This window comes from Pichia membranifaciens (assembly GCF_001661235.1).
Source record: "Pichia membranifaciens NRRL Y-2026 unplaced genomic scaffold PICMEscaffold_7, whole genome shotgun sequence".
NCBI lineage: Eukaryota > Fungi > Ascomycota > Pichiomycetes > Pichiales > Pichiaceae > Pichia > Pichia membranifaciens.
In genome coordinates, this window is record NW_017566988.1 from 335037 (window position 1) to 355544 (window position 20508).

The window sequence follows — 20508 nt, forward strand, 5'->3', positions numbered from 1 at the left end:
TGGTCTGTTTCTTTATAAGAATCTCCTTCTCCACGATTTGCCCTGGTTGTACCGAGCCGGCGGCAGAGTCCAAGCATGGCCAGCCTGAATTGTGGATCCAGCATAGATTGGCACTCTGGGGAAGCGGGTATTTCTCAGAAGGGCATGTATCCCGCTAAGGCGGCCGAACAATAGCAGAACCGCAGCCGCTAAAAACGTCTTTAGCCGCTAAAATTTAAGTCGATCGACGGATTTTTTGTCATTTTCCGTCGATAGTCCCAGTGCATGCGGCTGCTGTCCACTGTAGGGCGTTCCGTGGGTCAGTTACTGGATCGAGTAATTTTGGTGTGCGGAATGGCGCGCTTAATTTTGCCAGCTCTGCTTTTTTTCCAACGTGAGTCACTTGGAGAAGTGAACCAAGCAAATGGCTGCTATATATTGGGCAGATTAGCTGACAGAGAGACAAGGGGGGAGATCCAACTGACAAACTTTTTTTTCCACTTTTTTTCTTGCACTTCTTCTCTTTCCCTTTCTCCTTCTTTCTTCTCTTCTTTGTGTACTCTTTATTTTTCTTCTTCTCTAAGAAACAAAAGATTTAGTTGAATAACTAACTGCATAATACATAATGTCCAAAGGTAAGGTCTGTTTAGCATACTCTGGTGGTTTAGACACCTCCGTCATTCTAGCTTGGTTGTTAGAAGAAGGTTATGAAGTCGTTGCCTTCATGGCCAACATCGGTCAAGAAGAAGACTTTGAAGCCGCAGAAAAGAAGGCTTTGGCAATCGGTGCGACGAAGTTTGTGTGTGCTGATGTCAGAAAGGAATTCGTTGAAGACGTTTTATTCCCAGCCATTCAAGTCAATGCCATCTACGAAAACGTGTACTTGTTGGGTACTTCATTGGCTAGACCTGTTATCTCCAAAGCACAAATCGATGTGGCCGAACAAGAAGGCTGTTTCGCTGTCTCCCACGGTTGTACCGGTAAGGGTAACGATCAAGTCAGATTTGAACTTTCTTTCTACGCTTTGAAGCCAGACGTCAAGGTCATTGCTCCATGGAGAGACCCAGTCTTCTTCAAGAGATTTGCAGGTAGAAAAGACTTGTTGGAATATGCTGCATCCAAGGGTATTCCGGTCACACAAACCAAGGCCAAGCCATGGTCCACCGACGAAAACATGGCACACATCTCCTTCGAAGCAGGTATCTTGGAGGACCCAGATTGCACCCCACCAAAGGACATGTGGAAATTGACTGTTGATCCAGCCGATGCTCCAGAAACTCCAGAAGATTTCCAAGTCGAGTTCGCCAAGGGTAAGCCAGTAAAGTTGACTTTGAACAACGGTAAGTCTGTTACTGACCCTGTTGAAATTTTCCTCACTGCTAACGCAATTGCAAGAAGAAACGGTGTCGGTAGAATCGACATTGTCGAAAACAGATTCATTGGTATTAAGTCCAGAGGCTGTTACGAAACCCCAGGTTTAACTCTTTTGAGATCCACCCACATTGACTTGGAGGGTTTGACTCTGGACAGAGAAGTCAGAGCAATCAGAGATACCTTCGTTACCCCAACGTACTCCAAGTTGTTGTACAACGGTATGTACTTCACTCCAGAGTGTGAGTATGTCAGATCCATGATCCAACCATCCCAAAACACTGTGAATGGTTTAGTCAGAGCAAGATGTTACAAGGGCTCTTTGATAATCTTAGGTAGATCTTCCAGCACTGAAAAGCTATACGATGCCACCGAATCATCAATGGATGAATTGACTGGTTTCGAACCTCAAGAAGCTTCTGGATTCATTGCTGTCCAAGCTATCAGAATCAAGAAGTATGGTGAAAAGGCAAGAGAAGAAGGCGGCTCTTTGGCTTTATAATCATTTCCACTCTAAAAAAAGAACCGGTATAATAGTAATATTTATATTATAATAAATTTATGTGTATAGAAACAAAAAAAAGAGCAACAATAAAAATAAGTAACGGCTTAACTCAAATAAAATAAAAATTGTACTCCTCTTACATTAGCATTATTACATAGGCAATAAAATGGCAAAAAGAGTTTTATTTATTAATTGTATAAATGGTAGCTGAATGATTTGACCCTTTAAATCATTTTTTCTGCTGACCTCCAAACTTCCCTCTCCATTCTTCGATTTTCTTTTCATCGATTCTATTAAACAAGTATTGTGGTTTGCCAATACAATGTCCCGATTGGATCCACATCTCAAACTTATCGGGAATAGCCAACTTTGGAGCATTTAAGATAGTTGCAATTGTATCTCTCACTTCAGGCATATAAGGGCCAATAACAGAACTGACAAGATACACCATATTGATACCGATGGCAACAACAGCATCTGCCTTTTCAGGTTCATTCTCGAAAGTGGAGTTGTCTAACTTGTTTTCTTGCAAGAAGGCATTACCACGAGAACTCAATTGCATTGCAGTTTCTAAACCTTTACGCAATCTGCTGTTCTCCATATCGTCGACGTAGGTCGATAGTATTTCGTTTATTTCTTTCTCTGCGGTTCCAACAAAGTTAGGACACTTGCTCACGTCGAATTTCGGAATGACACCGTTATATTTGGCATTAACGAATTTGACAATTCTGTTGACAAAGTTACCTAAGTTAGCCAACAATTCAGAGTTGTTTTTAGTGACAAACTCCGTCCATGAGAATTGAGAGTCTTGGTTTTCAGGTCTGATGGAAGCCAAGTAGTATCTCCACACAGAAGGAGAAACCCCAGTCTCTTTGGCATTGTTACCGAAGACACCAACACCTCTAGACTTGGAGAACTTACCACCTTCGTATTGTAAGTACTCGGTGGTGTTCAAATGGTATAGAAGGTTCCAGTTATCACCAGTACCGATTTCAGAAGCAGGGAAAACGACAGTATGGAAAGGAACGTTATCTTTACCCATAAATTGATACAGCTTAACATCGGTCTTGTTGTCCTTTTTCCACCATTTTTTCCAGTCATCGGTGTAGTTTGCAGTGATCGAGATGTAACCAATGGTTGCATCGAACCAGACATACAAGACTTTATCGGTGAAGCCATCTAGAGGCACGGGAGTACCCCATACAAGATCACGGGTGATACATCTTGGCTTCAAACCCTCCTTCAGCCAAGAGTTGGTGATAGTCTTGGAGTTTTTGGACCAGTGGCCCTCCTCACTTGCCTGCACGACCCATTTCTTCAAGCTTGGTTCTAGTTTGTCCAAAGACAAGAAGATGTGTTTGGAGTTCTTTGGGATAGGGGTGGCGTTGTCTAACTTACAACGAGGGTTAATCAACTCGAACGGATCCAAGAGACAACCACATTTGTCACACTGATCACCTCTCGCGTCTTCGTAGTGGCATTTTGGACACTCACCTTCGACGTATCTGTCGGCAAGATAACCCTTGTGTTCTGGACAGTATAATTGTCTCATGACCTGCTCCTCAAGATAGCCGTTGTCATGCAACTTCATGAAGATGTCCTGAGCGATTACGGTCTGCTTTTCGGTGGTTGTACGGCCAAAGTAGTCGAACCCGATGTCGAACCAGTCGTAGACTTCCTTATGTATTTTGTGATACTTAGTGCAGAGCTCCAGCGGGGTGACTTTCTCCTCCAAAGCCTTGGTCTCCGTGGCAGTACCGTACTCGTCGGTACCGCAAATGAACAAGGTGTTGTAGTTTCTGTCCTTGCAATAACGGGCAAAGATGTCTGCCGATAGCACAGAGCCGACGATGTTACCCAAGTGCGGGACGTTGTTGACGTAGGGAAGGGCAGAGGTGATCAGGATGTTACGTTCGTTTTCCTTAGGAGCCAACTTGCCGTCGACCTTGCGGATCTCGATGCCCGACTTGACGTGGGAGACGCCGTTGTTCTTCTCCGGGACCCTGACCAACCGTGTGTTTTTCAACGTGAACTCGACTGCTGCAGAGACCTCAGGAAGAGAGGCAAAGTCCTTGAACCATGGGAACTTGCTCAAGACAGCCTCGTTCTTGTGGATGAACGGGTAGATAGACGAGAACACAAGGATCTGCTTGACGGAGTGGGCGTCTGCCTCGGCGAAACCGGCGACGAGAGGCTTAATCTCGTCTTCGGAGACGCTCTTCGCCTTGACGATGCCGTAGAGCGTGGCCTCGACCGGCTCGTACGCAAGATGGTGCTCGTCCAGAGACGCCTGTTCCGACTTCGAGACGACCTTCAAGTACTTGACGATCGTGTTGGCGTGGAACAAGTGGAAGTGGTTCTTGGTGTCAAGCAACACGGGGTGTTTCTTGTTCGAGAGCGTGCCCTCGTCAACGGTCTCCTTCTCTTCGGCGGTTTTCTGGAGAGACCCGTACGCAGACTTGTCGAAGACATGAGAGGCAATGGCGATCTTCAGGTTTCCCGCCAGGGCGGCCGGCGTGGTGTCGTTGGAAAAGTAGAGCTTGTACGACATGGCGGAGATGCTGCGCTTGCTGTTTGTCTGTACACACGCTATATGCTACGCGGGGTAACCCCCGGACATCCCTGCTCTCGTTCTCCAAGTCCTGCTCTTGTCTGTCCTGTTCTTGGCTGTCCGTCAGGCCCAGTCGCCGAGTGCAGGGAAAAAGAATAGTCAGCGCCTCACTGTGGGAGCCATTACGTAAGCAGCTGTGTTGAAGCCAGGGTTCTGGCGGCGGATGTCCCTCTCCCAGGCGGCGTAGGTGTCGACGGGGAGGGAGCTGGCAGGGGCAGCTGAAGATGAAACGGCGGCAGCAGGTGAAGTGGCAGCCGTGGCAGACGAGGCGACGGCGTCGAGGGCCGGGATCTCTGTCTGGCGGATGCTCTGCACGAGGCCTGTGGCGTCCTGTGGGAGAGCGTCGAGGTCGTAGGGGAGGGACACGGGGCCGGGGCGGCGGGCCAGCGGCGTGGCCGGGTTGACGGTGAGCGGGGTGTCCTTGAGCAGGGTGTGCATGGCGGCGGCAGTCTGTGGTGGATAGACGGGGCAGCAGCAGAAGACGAGCCGGAGCAGAGCAGGGCAGGCGACGGCGACGGCATCTTGAGGGCCAGCCAATGGCGGCGGCGGACGAGCCCTGCGATTGCGGGCGAGCTTATCGCTTTTTCTGTGTCGAGCCTCTTCACGGCGTTGTGGTGGGGGTGGGGCGACGAGCTGGACCAGGAGCAGACGGGGCGGGGGAAGTGGGGGATACGCTTGTAAACAGAAGAGAACGCTATAGAAGTATACGTGGGGGTGTAAGAGGCCAGCGGAGCAGCAGCGGAGCCGGCAGGGCCCGCAGGGCCCGCAGGGCAGGCTGCTCACTTCTTCTTGTTCACGGAGCCTGCGGTCTCGCCCTTGGCGGAGCCGGAGGCCCTGCCGGAGGCCTTGCCGGAGGAGGCTGCAGCGGCGACGCCGCCCTTCTTCGCCTGGGCCTCGGCCTGCGCAAGCTTGACCTTCAACTCCTTCATGAGGAAGGCGGCCTTGACGCGGTCGTCCTCGTACTTGGCGAAGAAAATGCCGCTCTGGATGACGACGATGCCGAGAAGGAGGAACACGATGATCACCTCGCTCGCGGCAATCACAGACAAGCCCGTGAACTCGTCCACGTCGCCCCATTCGCCCGCCTGCGCCGAGTAGACGCCGAAACGCACGTTCGACGCGTAGCAGCACACCGCCAAGACGTAGACCGCAAACGACCCGTACTCGAAGTACTTCACGTCCTCCGCGGGCTTGAACACCTTCATCGTGAACCCCAGGAACCCGAACAGCAGCACGCCGTACATCGTGTACGGGATGAACTTAGGCACGTCGAGCCAGTGCACGTAGTGCTGCAGCGCCAGCTTCGCCACCTTGTCTGCGTTCTCCGGCTCCGCGGCCCAGAGCAAGAAGTGCGTGTACGGCCAGTCTGAGTAGAGCAGCCCGAGAAAGAAGGAGCACGACGTGATGGCCATGAGCGTGCCGCCCGTCACAAGCGAGTCGAGAATCGTAGACATACTGCGGTGTCGTGGTGTCGTGGTGCCGTGTGTGTCTTGTGTGTCCAGTGTGTCTTCTCTTTCCGCCTCCACCCTGCTCTCTCCATCATCTCTAGGAAGAAGAGCAGCACGCCCCCGCCATCAACAGGAGAACAACGTCTGCCCAACCGCCCTGGACGGACCCCAGCATCTCTCCGTCCCAGAACGGCTCGATCTTCCGCCCAACGCCTGCTGCCGCCCCCCACCGCTTATCGCGCAAAAAACGCCCTGGGACGATCGGCCCGCCGCCGCGGAAATCCGGTGGGCCTCGTCAGCAGGACATGCCAGACGGACGGCAGAGAGACAGAGACACGCAAGTTGACCATCTGAAGCCAGCTGGAGGGAGCCGCAGGAGGGGCAGGGCAGGGGACAGGGGACAGAGAGTAGTGATTCTGCAGAAGGCCAGCGGACATGTCATCGGGGCCAAACAAGCAGCAGGGAAGCCCTGGAACGCCAGCAACGCCGGCCACGCCAGGGTCAGCGGCCACGACGGCACCGACAGCACACACGCCTGGGGGCAGCACGCCGGGCAGCACGGCAGCAGCGGTCGACCCGAACGCTGCTGCAATCAACGCTGCTGCAATCAACGCTGCAAGCACGCAGCAGCAGCAGCAGGCGCATGCGCAAGCGCAGCAACAGGCCCGGACACAGACGCAGACGCAGGCGGCGGCAGGCGGCTCGACCAACTCCGACCTGCCGTTCAACTTGAACAGACTCGTCCTCGAGTACTTGACGCGGAAGGGCTACCACCAGACAGAGGCGACGCTCCGGATCGAGGCGACGAAGATCCCGGGCGCCCAGTCGTTCAACCTCACGAACGCCAACTCAAACTACGAGCCGCCCGCCACCGCGGCGTCGGACCGCTCGAACCTCCAGTTCCAGCAGCAGCAGTTCCTGCTCAAGCAGAACGTCTCGAAGCAGAGACAGTTCGACCACGACCCGAAGATGTTCAGCAGGGCGTACCTGCTCTACCGCTCGTGGTGCGAAAACTCCTTGGAGATGTACAAGTACGAGTTGGAGAAACTGCTCTTCCCCTTCTTCGTGTACTCGTATCTCGCGTTGATCCAGCGCAAGGAGACCGAGGAGGCGCATGGCTTCCTCCTGAAGTTCAAGTCGGACCACGTTCTCTCCCACAGCCAGGAAATCAAAAATCTCCTCACCATCACCCTTCCGGAGCATCTCTCCGAGAACAAGTACGCCAACCTCTTTCTGCAGAACAAGTACCGGGCCAACCTTTCCAGCACCTCCTTGAACTTGATCTTGGGCTTCTTGAACGAAAACCAGGCCATCGGCGGCGGCATCCTCGTGCGGTTCTTGAACAACAACTTCGAGATCCACACCCAGTTGGAGGTCACCACCTCCTCCAACGACAACCAGGATAACCTCGAGGGTATCCCCGAAATATACCAGTTGATCAAGTTGGGCCCCGAGCATGACAACGAAAACTTCAAGTCGACCAGAGCGTCGTTCATACAGGAGAATGAAGAGCCGCTCAAGCTTGGGCCCTATCCGAACGATGACGATTTCACCAAGGAGTTGGAGGCAGAGTTGAAACACAAAGACGACGCCGCTAATAAAAGCCAGGCCAACGACGATGTCGGCGCAGCAAAGCCAGCCAGCTCAAAGCCCACTTTGATGCAGGAGTACAACGAAAACTTCAAAATAGATCCGAAAAATGAAGACTCTCCTGCCAGAGATACACTCCCTCTACCTCAAAAGACAGTTTACGATTTGAAGCGTTCCATACAGGAAATTCAAGACTCACGTGCAAAAATCAGACTCACGTCGTCTTCCTACTCCCATCTTAACAGTACCAGTGCAAACAATGCTAACGGTGGCGGACGTACCACTTACATATCCCAGCCTTCTCTCCCTTCCGTTTGTATGTACACTTTCCACAATACCAATAACGACCTGACGAATTTGGCCTTCCACCCGGATTCGACCATGATTGCCGGCGGATTTCAAGATTCTTTTGTCAAGTTGTGGAGTATAGACGGCTCTCCGCTACGCTCGGTACTGAAAAATGACCCCTACAACATAGAGGTCGATAATGAATCCAATCAAGGGTTGCCTACCAATACCAGTAGAAAATTGGTTGGCCATTCGGGTCCAGTTTATGGACTCTCGTTTTCTCCAGATGGGCATTACTTGCTTTCTTCTTCGGCAGATTCAACTGTTAGACTTTGGGCGCTAGATACGTACAGTGCATTGGTTTCCTACAAGGGCCACGGAGGTGCAGGTGGCTCAAGCTCGCCTGTCTGGGATGTGGAGTTCTCACCACTTGGACATTATTTTGCAACTGCTTCACATGATCAAACAGCCAGATTATGGTCTTGCGATCATATCTATCCTTTGCGTATCTTTGCCGGCCATTTGAACGACGTCGATGTGATAAAATTCCATCCAAACGGAACATATCTCTTCACCGGTTCGAGTGATAAAACAGTGCGTATGTGGGATGTTGCGAGAGCAGAGAGCGTCAGGCTATTTGTTGGACATACCTCCCCGATCAGCGATATTGCATGCTCTCCTGATGGCCGTTGGTTGGCGACTGCTTCCGTCAGCGAAGAAAACTACCTCAACACTTCTTTTGGCTTAAATAACTGGGCAAACAGTATAGGAGGTGGGTTCACCCCAAGTGGTGGATCGCTGTCGTCAAATGCAAAGCATGCTGATGGCTCAGATAACCAAATTAATGATTCCAAGAACTCTAAAAATGATAATGAAAAGAGTAGCAAAGATGACAGTAGTAACGAAAATGAAAAATCAGGCGATAACGTTAATGGCACATCAAAGTCTTCCAGAGCCGCAGGCAATTCGAACATGAGTTTCACCGGAAGTGTCATCCATGTTTGGGACATAGCTTCAGGCAGGAAGTTGAAAACCATGCGTGGTCATGGTGCTGGAGGTATTCACTCTTTAGCCTGGAGTCGTGGTGGTGAAGTCCTAGTATCTGGTGGCGCAGATGGTAGTGTTAGAGTTTGGGATGCCAAGCGTGGAACTATGGATGCAGTCAGTGGAGGACAACCTGAGAGGTTTATTCCTGCTGCTAAATCATCCGGCTCGATGGCCCCAGGCTCTGCTGGAGCCTCTGCGGGCGCCTCTTCCAAGGATGGAGTCAAGAACGGAGACTTCAAGCAGGGTGATGGAAGTGGTGAAGATCTGAAAAATGTGGTTGTGAATAACTATAGCTCTAGTGATCATATGGGCGTTTACTTTACTAAGAGAACCCCTGTTTACAAGGTGGAATTCACTAGAAGAAACTTGTGTCTCTCGGCCGGCCCTTTCATGGGCTAACCTTTTTGCATAAATATGTATTATTTTCTGTACTCTAATCTTTTTCCTCAATATACATAGAATTTATAAATAGTTAATATATGTATGTATCTGTAGCAACAAGACTATCAAGAAAGTTTCTGTTATGATCATTGTCGTCATTGTCAGCATCATGATCGTCATTCCCAATTATCGGAATATTCATAAACATAATCAATCGCTCCAATAAGTCCCAAGGCATCTCTTAATTTCGATTTCAACAAAGAAGGTGTCTCTTCTTCGTCAAATTCAATATCATACCCATTTAAGCACATTATCATGTTGTGTCTGGAAATCCCATCAATCTCCTCAGCACTTTTAAATTCACAACAAGCAGGCGGCAAAGTTCCATCCAGAAAGGGTACGATGAATCCATCCATCCCTGTAATGCGGTTTAAGACGTTGGAAACTCTTGAAAATTTGTATTCGAATTTCAGCTCTAACTTTGTACAACTATCCAATACAATATCCAGTAATTCATTCAAATTATCCAGAACCCATTCAGGTACTTCACCAGAAAGTACCATTTCTCTTTTGAACCGTTGCATATGAAAACCTAGGTTGATAAGAGGACTATTTACAGGAAGATTCTCGTATTCATTGATCGGCCTATCTTGGGTCATTGTAGCTGTATTTATAATCAATTGAATATGTTGCACACTGTTTGCAAAACTGGAAAGAAAGCATAATAAGAAAATGACTCTAATTATTGACCCAGTGTTTGTCAAAAAGAAAGAAATGGGGCATTTACTTATAAGGGAGAAAAAAAATTAAGGCGGCTCAGCAACCCAGAAATTTGACTCCTCATAATTTTTCATTCATCACATCATTCAAGTTTGGTATATTTCACGTTGAAATTTCATATATTTTAAAAACCTTTCTATAAGGATTTAAGTATAGGCTTTGCAGGGTCCCAAGGTCCTTGCAACTCGTCTTTGTATTTCTGTAGAGTGAGAAAATACCACGGTCCAACAATTACAATCATAAGATGGAGCGACACCCAAACAATAAACCATCCCAGCCCAAATAAATACCAAACTATCACATCTACAGTAAGAACTATGGATGTAAGTTGAAAGTAGTGGAACCCTTGTAGGTCACAACGACGAGTAAAGTTGTTAAAGATGGGGAAAAGACCACATGCCTGGATACAGAATAGGATGAAAGAAAATGCAGAAGCATTCGACTGTAGTCTAGAAGCTAAAACGATTGCGTTGGAAACAGCTATGTTTTTGGAAAAATTGGATTTGGGTACTGGCTGGATGTGTAAATCTGAGATGTTCCCGGAATTGCCGGTAACTCTTGGTGCCGTACTTTTCGGATTGCTAATGTCGCTCGTCGTGATCGTCGGAATACTATTGGGATAAGGATCATTCGTTATGGAAGAAGAAGAGGATGACCTCGACAGTTGGGCTGAGGAAATTGATGCAGAGTTGGCCACTATGTAGTTATGGTGAAGGATTTTTTGCCAATGTATTCTTTTTTCTCTTGTGGAGACTTTTGGAAAATCTATTTCATAATCGTTAAACATCACATTCAGTATAGAGAGCCACGCTGAAAGTGCCCAAATAGAATCTGATGACGTAGAATTGGTAAGAGATTTGAGAACTGGAGATAATGTCAACAAGTAAAGGATAATTAGCATCGAAGATTTGAAAGTCTCGAAAAAGTTAGGAGGAGAAGGTTCAGTAAGATACTCTTCAAGATCTGTTGAATCGGGATCTCCAGGTATTATTTCTGTCATATCTGGCACCGCTAAATTAGAGGATGCTGATAGTTTTGTGTTTGAAGGCAAAATGTAAAGCTGTCTGATCTTAAGTTGTTGAAGTTCAATTAGCTCACGATTTCTTCGTATTTTCAATGTCACTACGTAGAAAAGAAACCCTGCAACAGTCAAGGTAGTGCTTAGAATCGCAGGTTTCAGAGGATTCCAATTGAGTCTGTAGGTTCCATAGAAGACCACAATGACCGACATGATCAAGGACAGGTGTAATACGACTAGGGAAAAATCAGAAACTAGCTTTCTGTAAGAATATTTGACGACGGTAGAGTTTCTCTTGAGTTGAGACAAAAAGCTCGAGTCGGTATAGTTGTCGTCATATGGTTGTTTCAACCAAAGAAGTTTCTTCCATCCTGTTGAAGAGCTCACCGAATATTGTTGTCTGTGCTTCTGGTATGCTTTTTCAGCCTTATTTTTGTTTTTGGAGAATACGTTTGAATCTGTGTTGGAGATTATATTTATCTCCGCTTCTTCCTCCTCGGAAGAAACTATCACACGTGAATTCCCAGTCATTTTATTTGTATAGAGAATTATGTATCACACCACCACTTACCTTTGGTTGGGGTATCGGTCCAGTATCATGTGCACAGTTGCTAATGCTGATTAGAAAGACGTGCTGTAACATGTAACCGCGATACCCTGTAACGGTAACTAAGCGATTATTTTTTCAAGCCTTTTTCACAGCTGGCCGGGACTATATCATGTATCACGAACAGGTACGGTAAATACTAGCCGTTAGATTGTCTCGATATATAGGTACTAATAAACGTAAGAGTAAAAAATAGTGTCATTATTAAGCCCATGCTTTGAATTGGTTGATCAAGTTTCTAGTACTTGAATCGTGGGAAGAAACTGGATCGGTGTTCTCCAATTCTTTCAAAATGACCTTAGCCAAAACCTTACCCAATTCAACACCCCACTGGTCGAATGAGTTGATACCCCAGATAGCACCTTCAACAAAAGTAGAGTGTTCATAGTATGCAATCAAGGCACCCAATGAGGCTGGGGTGATCATTTGTGCAAGGATAGAAGTAGTTGGTCTATTACCAGAAAACTCTTTGTGTGGAACAAGGGATCCGGTGACGCCTTCAGCCTTGACCTGTTCCTCTGTCTTACCCAACATCAAGGACTCTGCTTGTGCAAAGTAGTTGGATGCAAGCATGCGTTGGTGCTTGTTCTGCTCGATTGGGTTGTGGGATTTAGCGGCCAAGATGAAATCGGTTGGAATTAACTTTGTACCTTGATGAACTAACTGGAAAAAGGAGTGTTGTGCGTTGGTGGTTGGTTCACCGAAAAGAACTACACCAGTTTCGTAGTTGACAAAGTGGGAGTCTTTGGTAACTGATTTACCGTTAGATTCCATAGACAATTGTTGTAAGTAGGCAGGGAATCTGTGCATGTATTGGTCGAATGGAGCAACCAACTTAGTTTGGGCCTTATGGAAATTGTTGTACCAAACAGTCAATAGACCGGCAATCATAGGAATATTGTCCGCAATTGGGGTGGAGGTGAAGTGCTCATCAACGGCCTGGGCACCTTTAAGGAACTTATCAAAGTTGTCGTAACCGATGTAAATACAAACAGACAAACCAATGGCGGACCAGACAGAGTATCTACCGCCGACCCAGTTTTCGAATCCAAACATGTTCTTGGTGTCGATACCGAACTTCTCGACTTCAGGAGCGTTTGTGCTCAAAGCGACGAAATGTTTGGCAATGTGAGATTTTTCCTTGACGGCGTCCAAAAACCAGTTCTTTGCAGACTGGGCGTTGGCGCATGTTTCCGCTGTAGTGAAGGTCTTAGAGGCGATCAAGAACAGCGTCGTTTCAGGGTCGCAGAGCTTCAATGTTTCAGCAATGTGGGTACCGTCAACGTTGGAGACAAAGTGGACCTTGATCGACTCGTGCGCGTAGGGCTTCAAGGCCTCAGTGACCATGACTGGACCAAGATCAGATCCACCAATACCGATGTTGACAACATTCTCGATTCTCTTGCCTGTGTAACCCTTCCACTCCCCGGATCTGACAGAGTCCGAGAACTCCTTCATGTGTTGCAAAACCGCGTCGACCTCCGGTGCCACGTTGACGCCGTCGACGTGCATTGGCTTGTTGGCTCTGTTTCTTAACGCAACATGATAGACCGCTCTGTCTTCGGTGGTGTTGATGTGCTTACCGGCAAACATGTCATCTCTCAACGATTCGACCTTAGCTTCTTTTGCAAGTTCAAATAGCGCTGACAAGATGGACTCATCAATCAGGTTCTTCGAGTAGTCGAAGAGAATTTTAGAGCCGTCATAGTTGGTGAAGGTGTGGGAGAACTTGTTGAATCTATCGGTGTCGGCCTTGAAGGCATCTCTTGACGAGAAGCCCTTACCCTTTGATTCGTAAAGTTGTTCGAGCTTTTTCCAAGCTGGCAATTGGGTTGGGGAAGACATGTTTCTTGTATCGGAAGGTTGCTGGTGTGGATCTGATGCTGCTAGACACTTCCTTTCAGCTTTGGATGGGATAAGTGGCAGCAGAAAAAAGACGATGCCCGCTGTTTTGTGTGTGGCAAGACATGCTCCTCCCCCGTGCTCTCCCTCTCTGTCCCTGCCCCGGCGGTCAGCTCACGGCTCCCGCCGCCTCACGTTTTTCCACTTTCGCATTCCGTGCCTTTTAGGTAGGAGGAGTTTATCCGGACCAGAAGGCTCCAGCGGAGGACGACAATACGGATGTCGTGAGGTTGAGGCGGGTTCGAGGTTAGGCATTACAGGTATGTGAACAGTACAGAAGAACGTGGATAGATATGTGGTATATACGAGAAAGAGGCCTAGTTCAGGCCTCGCTTCAGATTCAAGCTGTCTCTCTTGCGGGCAACGGTGGCATTGTACAGATCCAGTGTAGAAGGGTTGGGTACTGATGCTGCAGCCGTTGTTGGTGTGGAGACGGACGACACCAATGGAGTCGTTGTCATAGTCGGGGTAGAGACTTCGTTGCTGCCCGAGAGAACGCCACCCGGTGGGGCAGAGAAGGCCAATGGTGACGGACAGGCTTGTTCGAACGGGGAATGTAGGTCGCTCGAGGAGCCGAAGTTCCCTCCATTGGGGCCTTGCAAGTGATGGAGAGCCGGGTTGAGGAAGTTCTTGGCAGAATTGGAGCCGTTTGTCGGGGTAAGGTTGAAGTAGTTGGCGCCTTGGTTTGAGAGAGATCCTGACCTGACACCACGCGGGTTCCTCTGGGTGGAGGAGGTGGAGCCGATGGGTGTGTTCGGAGTGCCTGGAGTTCCCGGGGTTGCAGGGCCCGTAGAGAAGAGAGGTCTTGGGGGCATGGCGTTCATGTTGTGGTATTGCGAAGAGCGGTACTTCAGGAAGGACGGCATGTGGAGATTGAGGGTTGGCTTGCCCCTCTTCGAGGACACGCCTGTATTTGGAGGGGTTGTCTGTGCGAAGTCGGCGTTGCCGCTTCCGTTGCTGTCGTTGTGGAAGCCTTGCAGAAGCGTCGAGCCGGTAGGGGTCGTGTAGTCTGCGTTCTCGTTGAGAGGGTTAGCGGTCGGAATAGTATTAGTGTTTGTGCCTGGGGTGAAGCTGAGAGAGGCGGGCACACGGTCCACGAGGGAATCTGTGGAGGACAGCATGTGGTTGGCCGTATTGCTATCGCCTCGGGAGGAGGTGGAGTACAAGTTTGGCATGTGGAGCCAGGAAGGTCGGTGGGCCATTGGCAGCGGGATCTGCTGCGGGAATACCTCACCTGTGGCGGGCCCGCCGCCCGGGGCGGCTGATATGCCCGGGATGACTCTGTCGCCCAGAGAGATGGCGGAAGCTATCGAGTTCGTCCTGGAGATGGGCAACTGGTCCGTGTACATGTACTGGTCCTCGGCGGCGTTGAGGTTGGCGTTGCAGATGTGGATCAAGCGGAGACGGATGATGGCGAGACACTTGTGTCTGTTGGAGTCTGCAACCAACTCTGCGTTCACGTCTGGGCGGGAGTCGATCTGGACCTTGTTGGCAAGGATGCAGTGTTCCAGAAAGAGCTTGGAGATGAGGGACAAGATCCCCGAGGGCGGGAACCGCGTGTCGAAGGGTGTGATGTTCGGCTGCTGGGCGTACGAGAGGTAGTACGAGTAGAGCTCGTCGTCGAAAACCGGGGTGAACGAGTAGGTGTCCATCTGCGGCGGCGGCATCTCGGAGAAGACGGACGAGGACAGCGACGTGGTGGAGCCCTGTCTGTTTCTGCCAAAACCCAGGTGGGGCTGGCCCGCTGTGGGCGGGAAGTGTGTCTGCTCGACGTTGGTGCGCACGGTGTAGGTTGTGTCGATGCTGATGAGCGAGTCGTTCCTGTTTCTGGCGTGCAGGTGTGGTGGCGGCTGGATGGCCTTGCCGGCGGCGCTGGCCGTGCTGTACACGTCCTCGCCGACGTCCATGTCTGGGTACGACGTGGTCGGCGTGATCGACATGTCCATGGTGTCTGTCTCCATCATGTCTGCGTCCACCATCGCGGAGTCGGTGTGAGGGGTGTGGGGGGGTGTGATCGGTGTGATCGGTGTGATCGGTTTGGTCGGTGTAAACGGTCTGTCCGTTTGGCGAAAGCGAAAGCAAAGAGGGCGTTGACGCTACTTGAGGATCCGATCGGGCTGTTCCTGCGTTGCGTGTGCGTTGCGTGTGCGTTACGTCTGCGTCTGCGTCTGCGTACCGAACAACTCTAGATCTAGTACATCGGAGGGCTGCAACCAAACACGCACACATACAGGCACAACTCCACCACCTACCTAGTGCACAGCGGCGAAGATCCCTGCTACCGAGACGCCGTTGTCGCCCCTGCTGCACCGGCTGCTAACCAGGATAGGAACACGTCTCCGTTCCTCGCCATCTGTCTGTGGCCCGTCTGCAGGTTGCCGGGATGCGCGCCAATCCAATCCGGGCCGAGCGGGAAAGGCGGGGGGGAGGCGCATGCGCAAAAAGGGGCAAAAAAAATAACGCGTCGCGACGATCGGCGCAAAATGTGTTTTGCGCCGATCGACCTAAAACCTGATTTGCGCCGATCGACGTAAAACCTGATTTGCGCCGATCGACGTAAAAAGTGTTTTGCGCCGATCGACGGCTTTTGCGGGTGGCGGTCGATCGACCGCTTTGGGGCTTTGGCAACAGGGCGGGCTGTGGCGAAAAAGCGAAAAAGCGAAAAAGGAAGACGCAGGTGTTTTTTCTGTTTGGCGATGATTGCGTATGTATAGATTGGGTCTGGCAGAGGCTGCGAGGTGATGTGGAGCAGGGACATCAACAAGAACAGCAGCAGAGGATCGGACAGGTGTAGGTTCTGCACACACACACAGCAAAACACAAGCATGCTAGTTTCTCCAAAGCTCGTCGAGCTACACGGTACGTTGCAGAATGGGGCCCCCCTACGGAGGGAGGGGCAATTGGTCGCTGCGGCGAGGCGGCAAGGTGGTGGTACACTATATAAGTAGGACCAGGGGCCGGGGACGGCTCCCGGGACCACGGGTGCCGCTCCGGCGGGCGTTTGTGAGCAGCAAATACTAACAACAGTCCGATTGTGTGTGTAATTGGCTCCTGTGGTGCAGCTCCGTTCAAAGGCACACAGCAAACACAGGTTGTGCATGTCAAAAACGACACGGAGGCGTTGATGGCCTTCAAGGTGAAGACCACTGCGCCTAAACTCTACTGCGTCCGTCCAAACAGCGGACTCTTGCAGCCCGGGGACTCTGCGGCGGTGACCATCATATTCCAGGGCCTGGGCGAGGAGCCGGCGCTCGGGTACAAGTGCAAGGACAAGTTCTTGTTTGTGTCGATCCCGTGCCTCTCCCCGGTGAACGCAAAGGACGTGTCAACCAGTTGGGCGCAGTTGGAGCAGCTTGCCGGCGGCAAGACGTCCGACGTGAAGTTGAAGGTCCTGTTTAACTACGACAACCCGATGAACACGATCCAGGAGGAGGACAAGTCCAACGCCTCGGCACACTCGGCCACGATTGCCCAGCCTATTCTCCCGCTGCAGAGCATACCAGACGGCGGCGAAGCGGTGTCCCGTCGCCCTATACAGGCCGACAGAGAGGCCCTAGCGGCGGCCGCTGCCGCCGGCGCAGGCATAGGTGCCGGGGCTGCCGGCACCACGACCGGCGCCTCGTCCAACATAACGGCTTCGGCCCCTAGAGGTGCCGCCTCGTCCGCCACCGTTGACAGCAAGACCGGCGCCGAAGCCCCTCCTGCTGTGGAAAAGCCCTTTGCCCGTGTTGCGCCGCCAACCGCCGCCACGAAGTCCTCCTCCAGCGAGACAAACGTGTACTTGGTGGCCGTCCTCCTTATCATCTTAGCTTTCTTGTTTAGCAGATTCTTCTGACCGGGTGTTGTTATATACTATATTATCTAAATACTCCTTATTTCTTGTCAAAGCTAATGCAGGGGCCCCCAGATCCACGAAATGGTGTCGACCACTGTCTCTTCATCTGTCAATCTTCTATGCGCAAAAAGACGGCTGTGCGCACCCGTCTGGGCCTTTCTTGTCCTTCTGCTACATGTTTCCTCTCTTGCACCTTGCAGGCTCCGCTTCCCCGGGCTACTGTACACACCCACAGGCAGCTTTGTAGCCAGGACAAGAGTATACCCGTTATGGACGACGCAAGTGCAGAGAAGAAACGAACGAGAGGGACACAGCAGCCCGCCGAGCAAGGGTCAGGAGGGGCAAACGCCAACGGCCACACGGACCTCAGCGATAAGGACGGCGATAATGCGGCAGCAGATGGTGACAATGATGTTGGGCGGAAGGGCAAACGACGGAACTTAGGGCGGGTGGATGCTGGCGACGATGAACTGCTTCTGCCAGACGCTGACGACGTTGACGATACAGGCAACGGTAATACTACAGCAAACGACCAAACGGGAGAAGATACAGACGACGTGGTGGTACTCAGCTGGGAGGGCGTTGCCACACGACCGATAGCCCATCCTTCTTTCCGGCCTGCTATTACAGGAGACAGTCCTGGCGGCGACGATGGTGACGGCGCCGAAGGCGACTTCTCGGACGTGGAGATCATCTCGGCCCGTCAGACGCCCGACATTGTTACCAGCGTGGAGCCCTGGGAGGGACGAAGGGGGGCGGAAGCAGTGGCACAGGACGCAGATGTCTCTGTCGAGCTAGTCGAGGACTGGTTTGGTCCTGCAAGCGCAGGTAATGTGGGCACGCGACAGAACATCTCCGTCGACGATACAGACGAGTCCGATGGCCCTGGGGGCGGCGACGGCGGCGACGACGATGACGACGATGATGACGATGACGATCTTGTGATGTTGGACGGAAAACCCACCATGAGCACAGACCAGCTTTTGGACCAGATCAAGGAAAAGGACGGGAACTCTGCCACGAACGGGACATCTGCCACAACGGCGAAAACGTTCCAGGACGTGACGTGTGTCATCTGCATGGACCCAATCAAAGACGCTGTGGCTGCAGCATGTGGCCACGTCTTCTGTGCTGGCTGCATTTACCGGGCACTGGCGTCCTCTAGGGAGCCCGGACACGGCGGCACGGGGCCCGGGGGGCGCCGCGGCAAGTGTCCCATGTGTCGTAAGGTTGTCGCCTACAAGAACCTTGTTTGGTTGAAGGTCCGGTACACCAAACCGCCCAGCACTGTATAATAGCTGTAGCATAGCCGATGAATTATAGAATATATAGAGATAGGAAGGAGGCTTGAGCGGAGAAAAGCCAAACAGCGAAGAAAAGTTAGCGGATAAAGATTCGCTGCATGAAAGTTGTTAACCTTCGCTTGATCTTGATGACGTCGGGTATTGTTGCTGCTCTCCGTGTGGCACTTTTTTTCCTCCATCGGCTCTGTAGTCCGACACGAACACTACACATCGCAACATCACCACAATGTATGGCAACCAACAATACCAGAGGCCTTCTGCGCCTCCTCCAGGGAGCTCACTGCCATTTCAGCCACCTCCGGGGCCTCCACCTCAGATGCAGCAGCAAAGCAGAGCTATCGACGGCAACATGTACGGCAACATGCAATCACAGCCAATCCCGGGCACAAACATGACCCAGAACTTCCAGCTTTCGTCGTGCACAGGCAAGCGGAAAGCGCTTTTGATCGGCATCAACTACATCGGCAGCAACAACGCACTTCGAGGCTGCATCAACGACGTCAGACACATGCAAGCGTTCTTGATGCAGAGGGGAGGATACATGGAGGGCGACATGGTCATCCTCACGGACGACACAAACAACCCCATGCAGGTCCCGACCAGAGAAAACATGCTCAGAGCTATGGAGTGGTTGGTCCGTGGCGCTGCTCCTGGAGACTCGTTGTTCTTCCACTACTCCGGCCATGGCGGAGAGGAGAAGGACCTGGACGGTGACGAGGTCGACGGCATGGACGAGTGCATCTACCCGGTGGACTTCCAGCAGAGCGGGTCCATCATCGACGACGTGATGCACGACATCATGGTCAAGCGCTTGCCGCCAGGGTGCCGGTTGACGGCCATCTTCGACTCCTGCCACAGCGGAACCGCGCTCGACCTCCCCTTCACTTACCGGGCGCAGGACGGGGGCTTGAAGGAGTACAACATCTGGAAGGGCACGGGGACTGACGGCGCCGAGATCCTCATGGGCTACGCCACGAGGAACGTCGGCATGATGTTCACGGGCGCCAAGTCGCTCTTCGACCGGGCGACAAACTACAAGAGCAAGAGCAAGCTGGAGGCCATCAAGCAAAGCAAGATGTCCCCTGCGGACGTGATCATGTTCTCAGGCTGCAGAGACGACCAGACCAGTGCCGACGCCAACGAGGCCGGCACCTTCACCGGCGCCATGAGCTGGGCGTTTCTGGGAGCCATGGCACAGCTACAACCCAACCAGCAGTACACCTATCTCAGTCTTCTCCAGTCGGTACGGGGCATGATGCGCAACAGGTACACTCAGAAGCCACAACTCTCCAGTTCTCACCAGATCGATCCAAACGCCGTCTTCATCTTCTGAATGATGCTGGAATAGCAACGCGTCTGCCCCAAGTCCTCTGTTTCTCCCCCTTCCGTGCACCGTGACACGCTACTCTGTCGCACGCTCAGCGGAAAACCAGAAAAAAATTGAATTCGCAAAACCGGCGAGGGCGAGAAAAACAGAGGCCCAGGGAGGAGGGAACGAGACGTGACGAGACGAGACGAGACACCCTGCACACCCTTTTTGATCAACATGTAGAATAAATAATTATTTATTTTGTGGATAATTTCTTCGTGTTTTCCCCCAGCCAGACAGACCGGATTTCGTCAGAAACACGTCTGTTGTCTACCAGGTCCACGCATCTAGACCACCTCTGCACCCACGCACACACCATGTCGGATCAGGGCACTACTGCTCCTTTGGCACAGGCACAAGCACAGGTTCCTGCTGCGTCGCCGCAAACGGCTCAGTCGACTCCCACGTCGTCCACCGCCGACACAGGCACAAACGCTACTGCGACGACAACCCCGACAAATGGAAACGGGAAC

At 51.4% G+C, this 20508-nt stretch overlaps 10 protein-coding genes across 10 annotated transcripts; 4 read left to right on the top strand and 6 right to left on the bottom strand.

Annotated features, from left to right (window-relative positions):
* Window positions 1-445: 445 nt before the first annotated feature.
* PICMEDRAFT_18351 (hypothetical protein) lies at window positions 446-1985 on the top strand. Its single transcript, XM_019161962.1, has one exon. The coding sequence runs from the start codon at window positions 605-607 to the stop codon at window positions 1850-1852; it is 1248 nt and encodes a 415-aa protein (XP_019015564.1). The 5' UTR covers window positions 446-604; the 3' UTR covers window positions 1853-1985.
* An 80-nt stretch (window positions 1986-2065) lies between these two features.
* PICMEDRAFT_18353 (hypothetical protein) lies at window positions 2066-4895 on the bottom strand. The gene has a single exon (XM_019161963.1). It carries the CDS (start codon window positions 4404-4406, stop codon window positions 2085-2087), a length of 2322 nt encoding a protein of 773 aa, XP_019015565.1. The 5' UTR covers window positions 4407-4895; the 3' UTR covers window positions 2066-2084.
* A 110-nt stretch (window positions 4896-5005) lies between these two features.
* PICMEDRAFT_18354 (hypothetical protein) lies at window positions 5006-5992 on the bottom strand. Its single transcript, XM_019161964.1, has one exon. The coding sequence runs from the start codon at window positions 5918-5920 to the stop codon at window positions 5246-5248; it is 675 nt and encodes a 224-aa protein (XP_019015566.1). The 5' UTR covers window positions 5921-5992; the 3' UTR covers window positions 5006-5245.
* A 338-nt stretch (window positions 5993-6330) lies between these two features.
* Window positions 6331-9600, top strand: PICMEDRAFT_18355 (hypothetical protein). The gene has a single exon (XM_019161965.1). The coding sequence runs from the start codon at window positions 6350-6352 to the stop codon at window positions 9236-9238; it is 2889 nt and encodes a 962-aa protein (XP_019015567.1). The 5' UTR covers window positions 6331-6349; the 3' UTR covers window positions 9239-9600.
* Window positions 9397-9879, bottom strand: PICMEDRAFT_13652 (hypothetical protein; the record flags this gene model as incomplete). Its single annotated transcript, XM_019160094.1, has 1 exon — window positions 9397-9879. The coding sequence occupies one exon, from the start codon at window positions 9877-9879 to the stop codon at window positions 9397-9399; it is 483 nt and encodes a 160-aa protein (XP_019015568.1).
* A 257-nt stretch (window positions 9880-10136) lies between these two features.
* PICMEDRAFT_37134 (hypothetical protein) lies at window positions 10137-11549 on the bottom strand (the record flags this gene model as incomplete). Its single annotated transcript, XM_019163061.1, has 3 exons — window positions 10137-10514; window positions 10755-10952; window positions 11124-11549. 3 exons carry the CDS (start codon window positions 11547-11549, stop codon window positions 10137-10139), a joined length of 1002 nt encoding a protein of 333 aa, XP_019015569.1.
* A 280-nt stretch (window positions 11550-11829) lies between these two features.
* Window positions 11830-13470, bottom strand: PICMEDRAFT_74694 (hypothetical protein; the record flags this gene model as incomplete). Its single annotated transcript, XM_019164845.1, has 1 exon — window positions 11830-13470. The coding sequence occupies one exon, from the start codon at window positions 13468-13470 to the stop codon at window positions 11830-11832; it is 1641 nt and encodes a 546-aa protein (XP_019015570.1).
* A 291-nt stretch (window positions 13471-13761) lies between these two features.
* On the bottom strand, window positions 13762-15960 carry PICMEDRAFT_18357 (hypothetical protein; the record flags this gene model as incomplete). The annotated part of the gene is made up of 1 exon (XM_019161966.1): window positions 13762-15960. A coding segment is annotated over exon 1 (1624 nt), but the record flags the coding sequence as incomplete, so codon positions are not given.
* A 304-nt stretch (window positions 15961-16264) lies between these two features.
* Window positions 16265-17577, top strand: PICMEDRAFT_18358 (hypothetical protein). The gene is made up of 2 exons (XM_019161967.1): window positions 16265-16386; window positions 16590-17577. Exons 1-2 carry the CDS (start codon window positions 16353-16355, stop codon window positions 17360-17362), a joined length of 807 nt encoding a protein of 268 aa, XP_019015572.1. The 5' UTR covers window positions 16265-16352; the 3' UTR covers window positions 17363-17577.
* Window positions 17578-18892: 1315 nt separating this feature from the next.
* PICMEDRAFT_60574 (hypothetical protein) lies at window positions 18893-19999 on the top strand (the record flags this gene model as incomplete). Its single annotated transcript, XM_019163445.1, has 1 exon — window positions 18893-19999. The coding sequence occupies one exon, from the start codon at window positions 18893-18895 to the stop codon at window positions 19997-19999; it is 1107 nt and encodes a 368-aa protein (XP_019015573.1).
* Window positions 20000-20508: the final 509 nt, after the last annotated feature.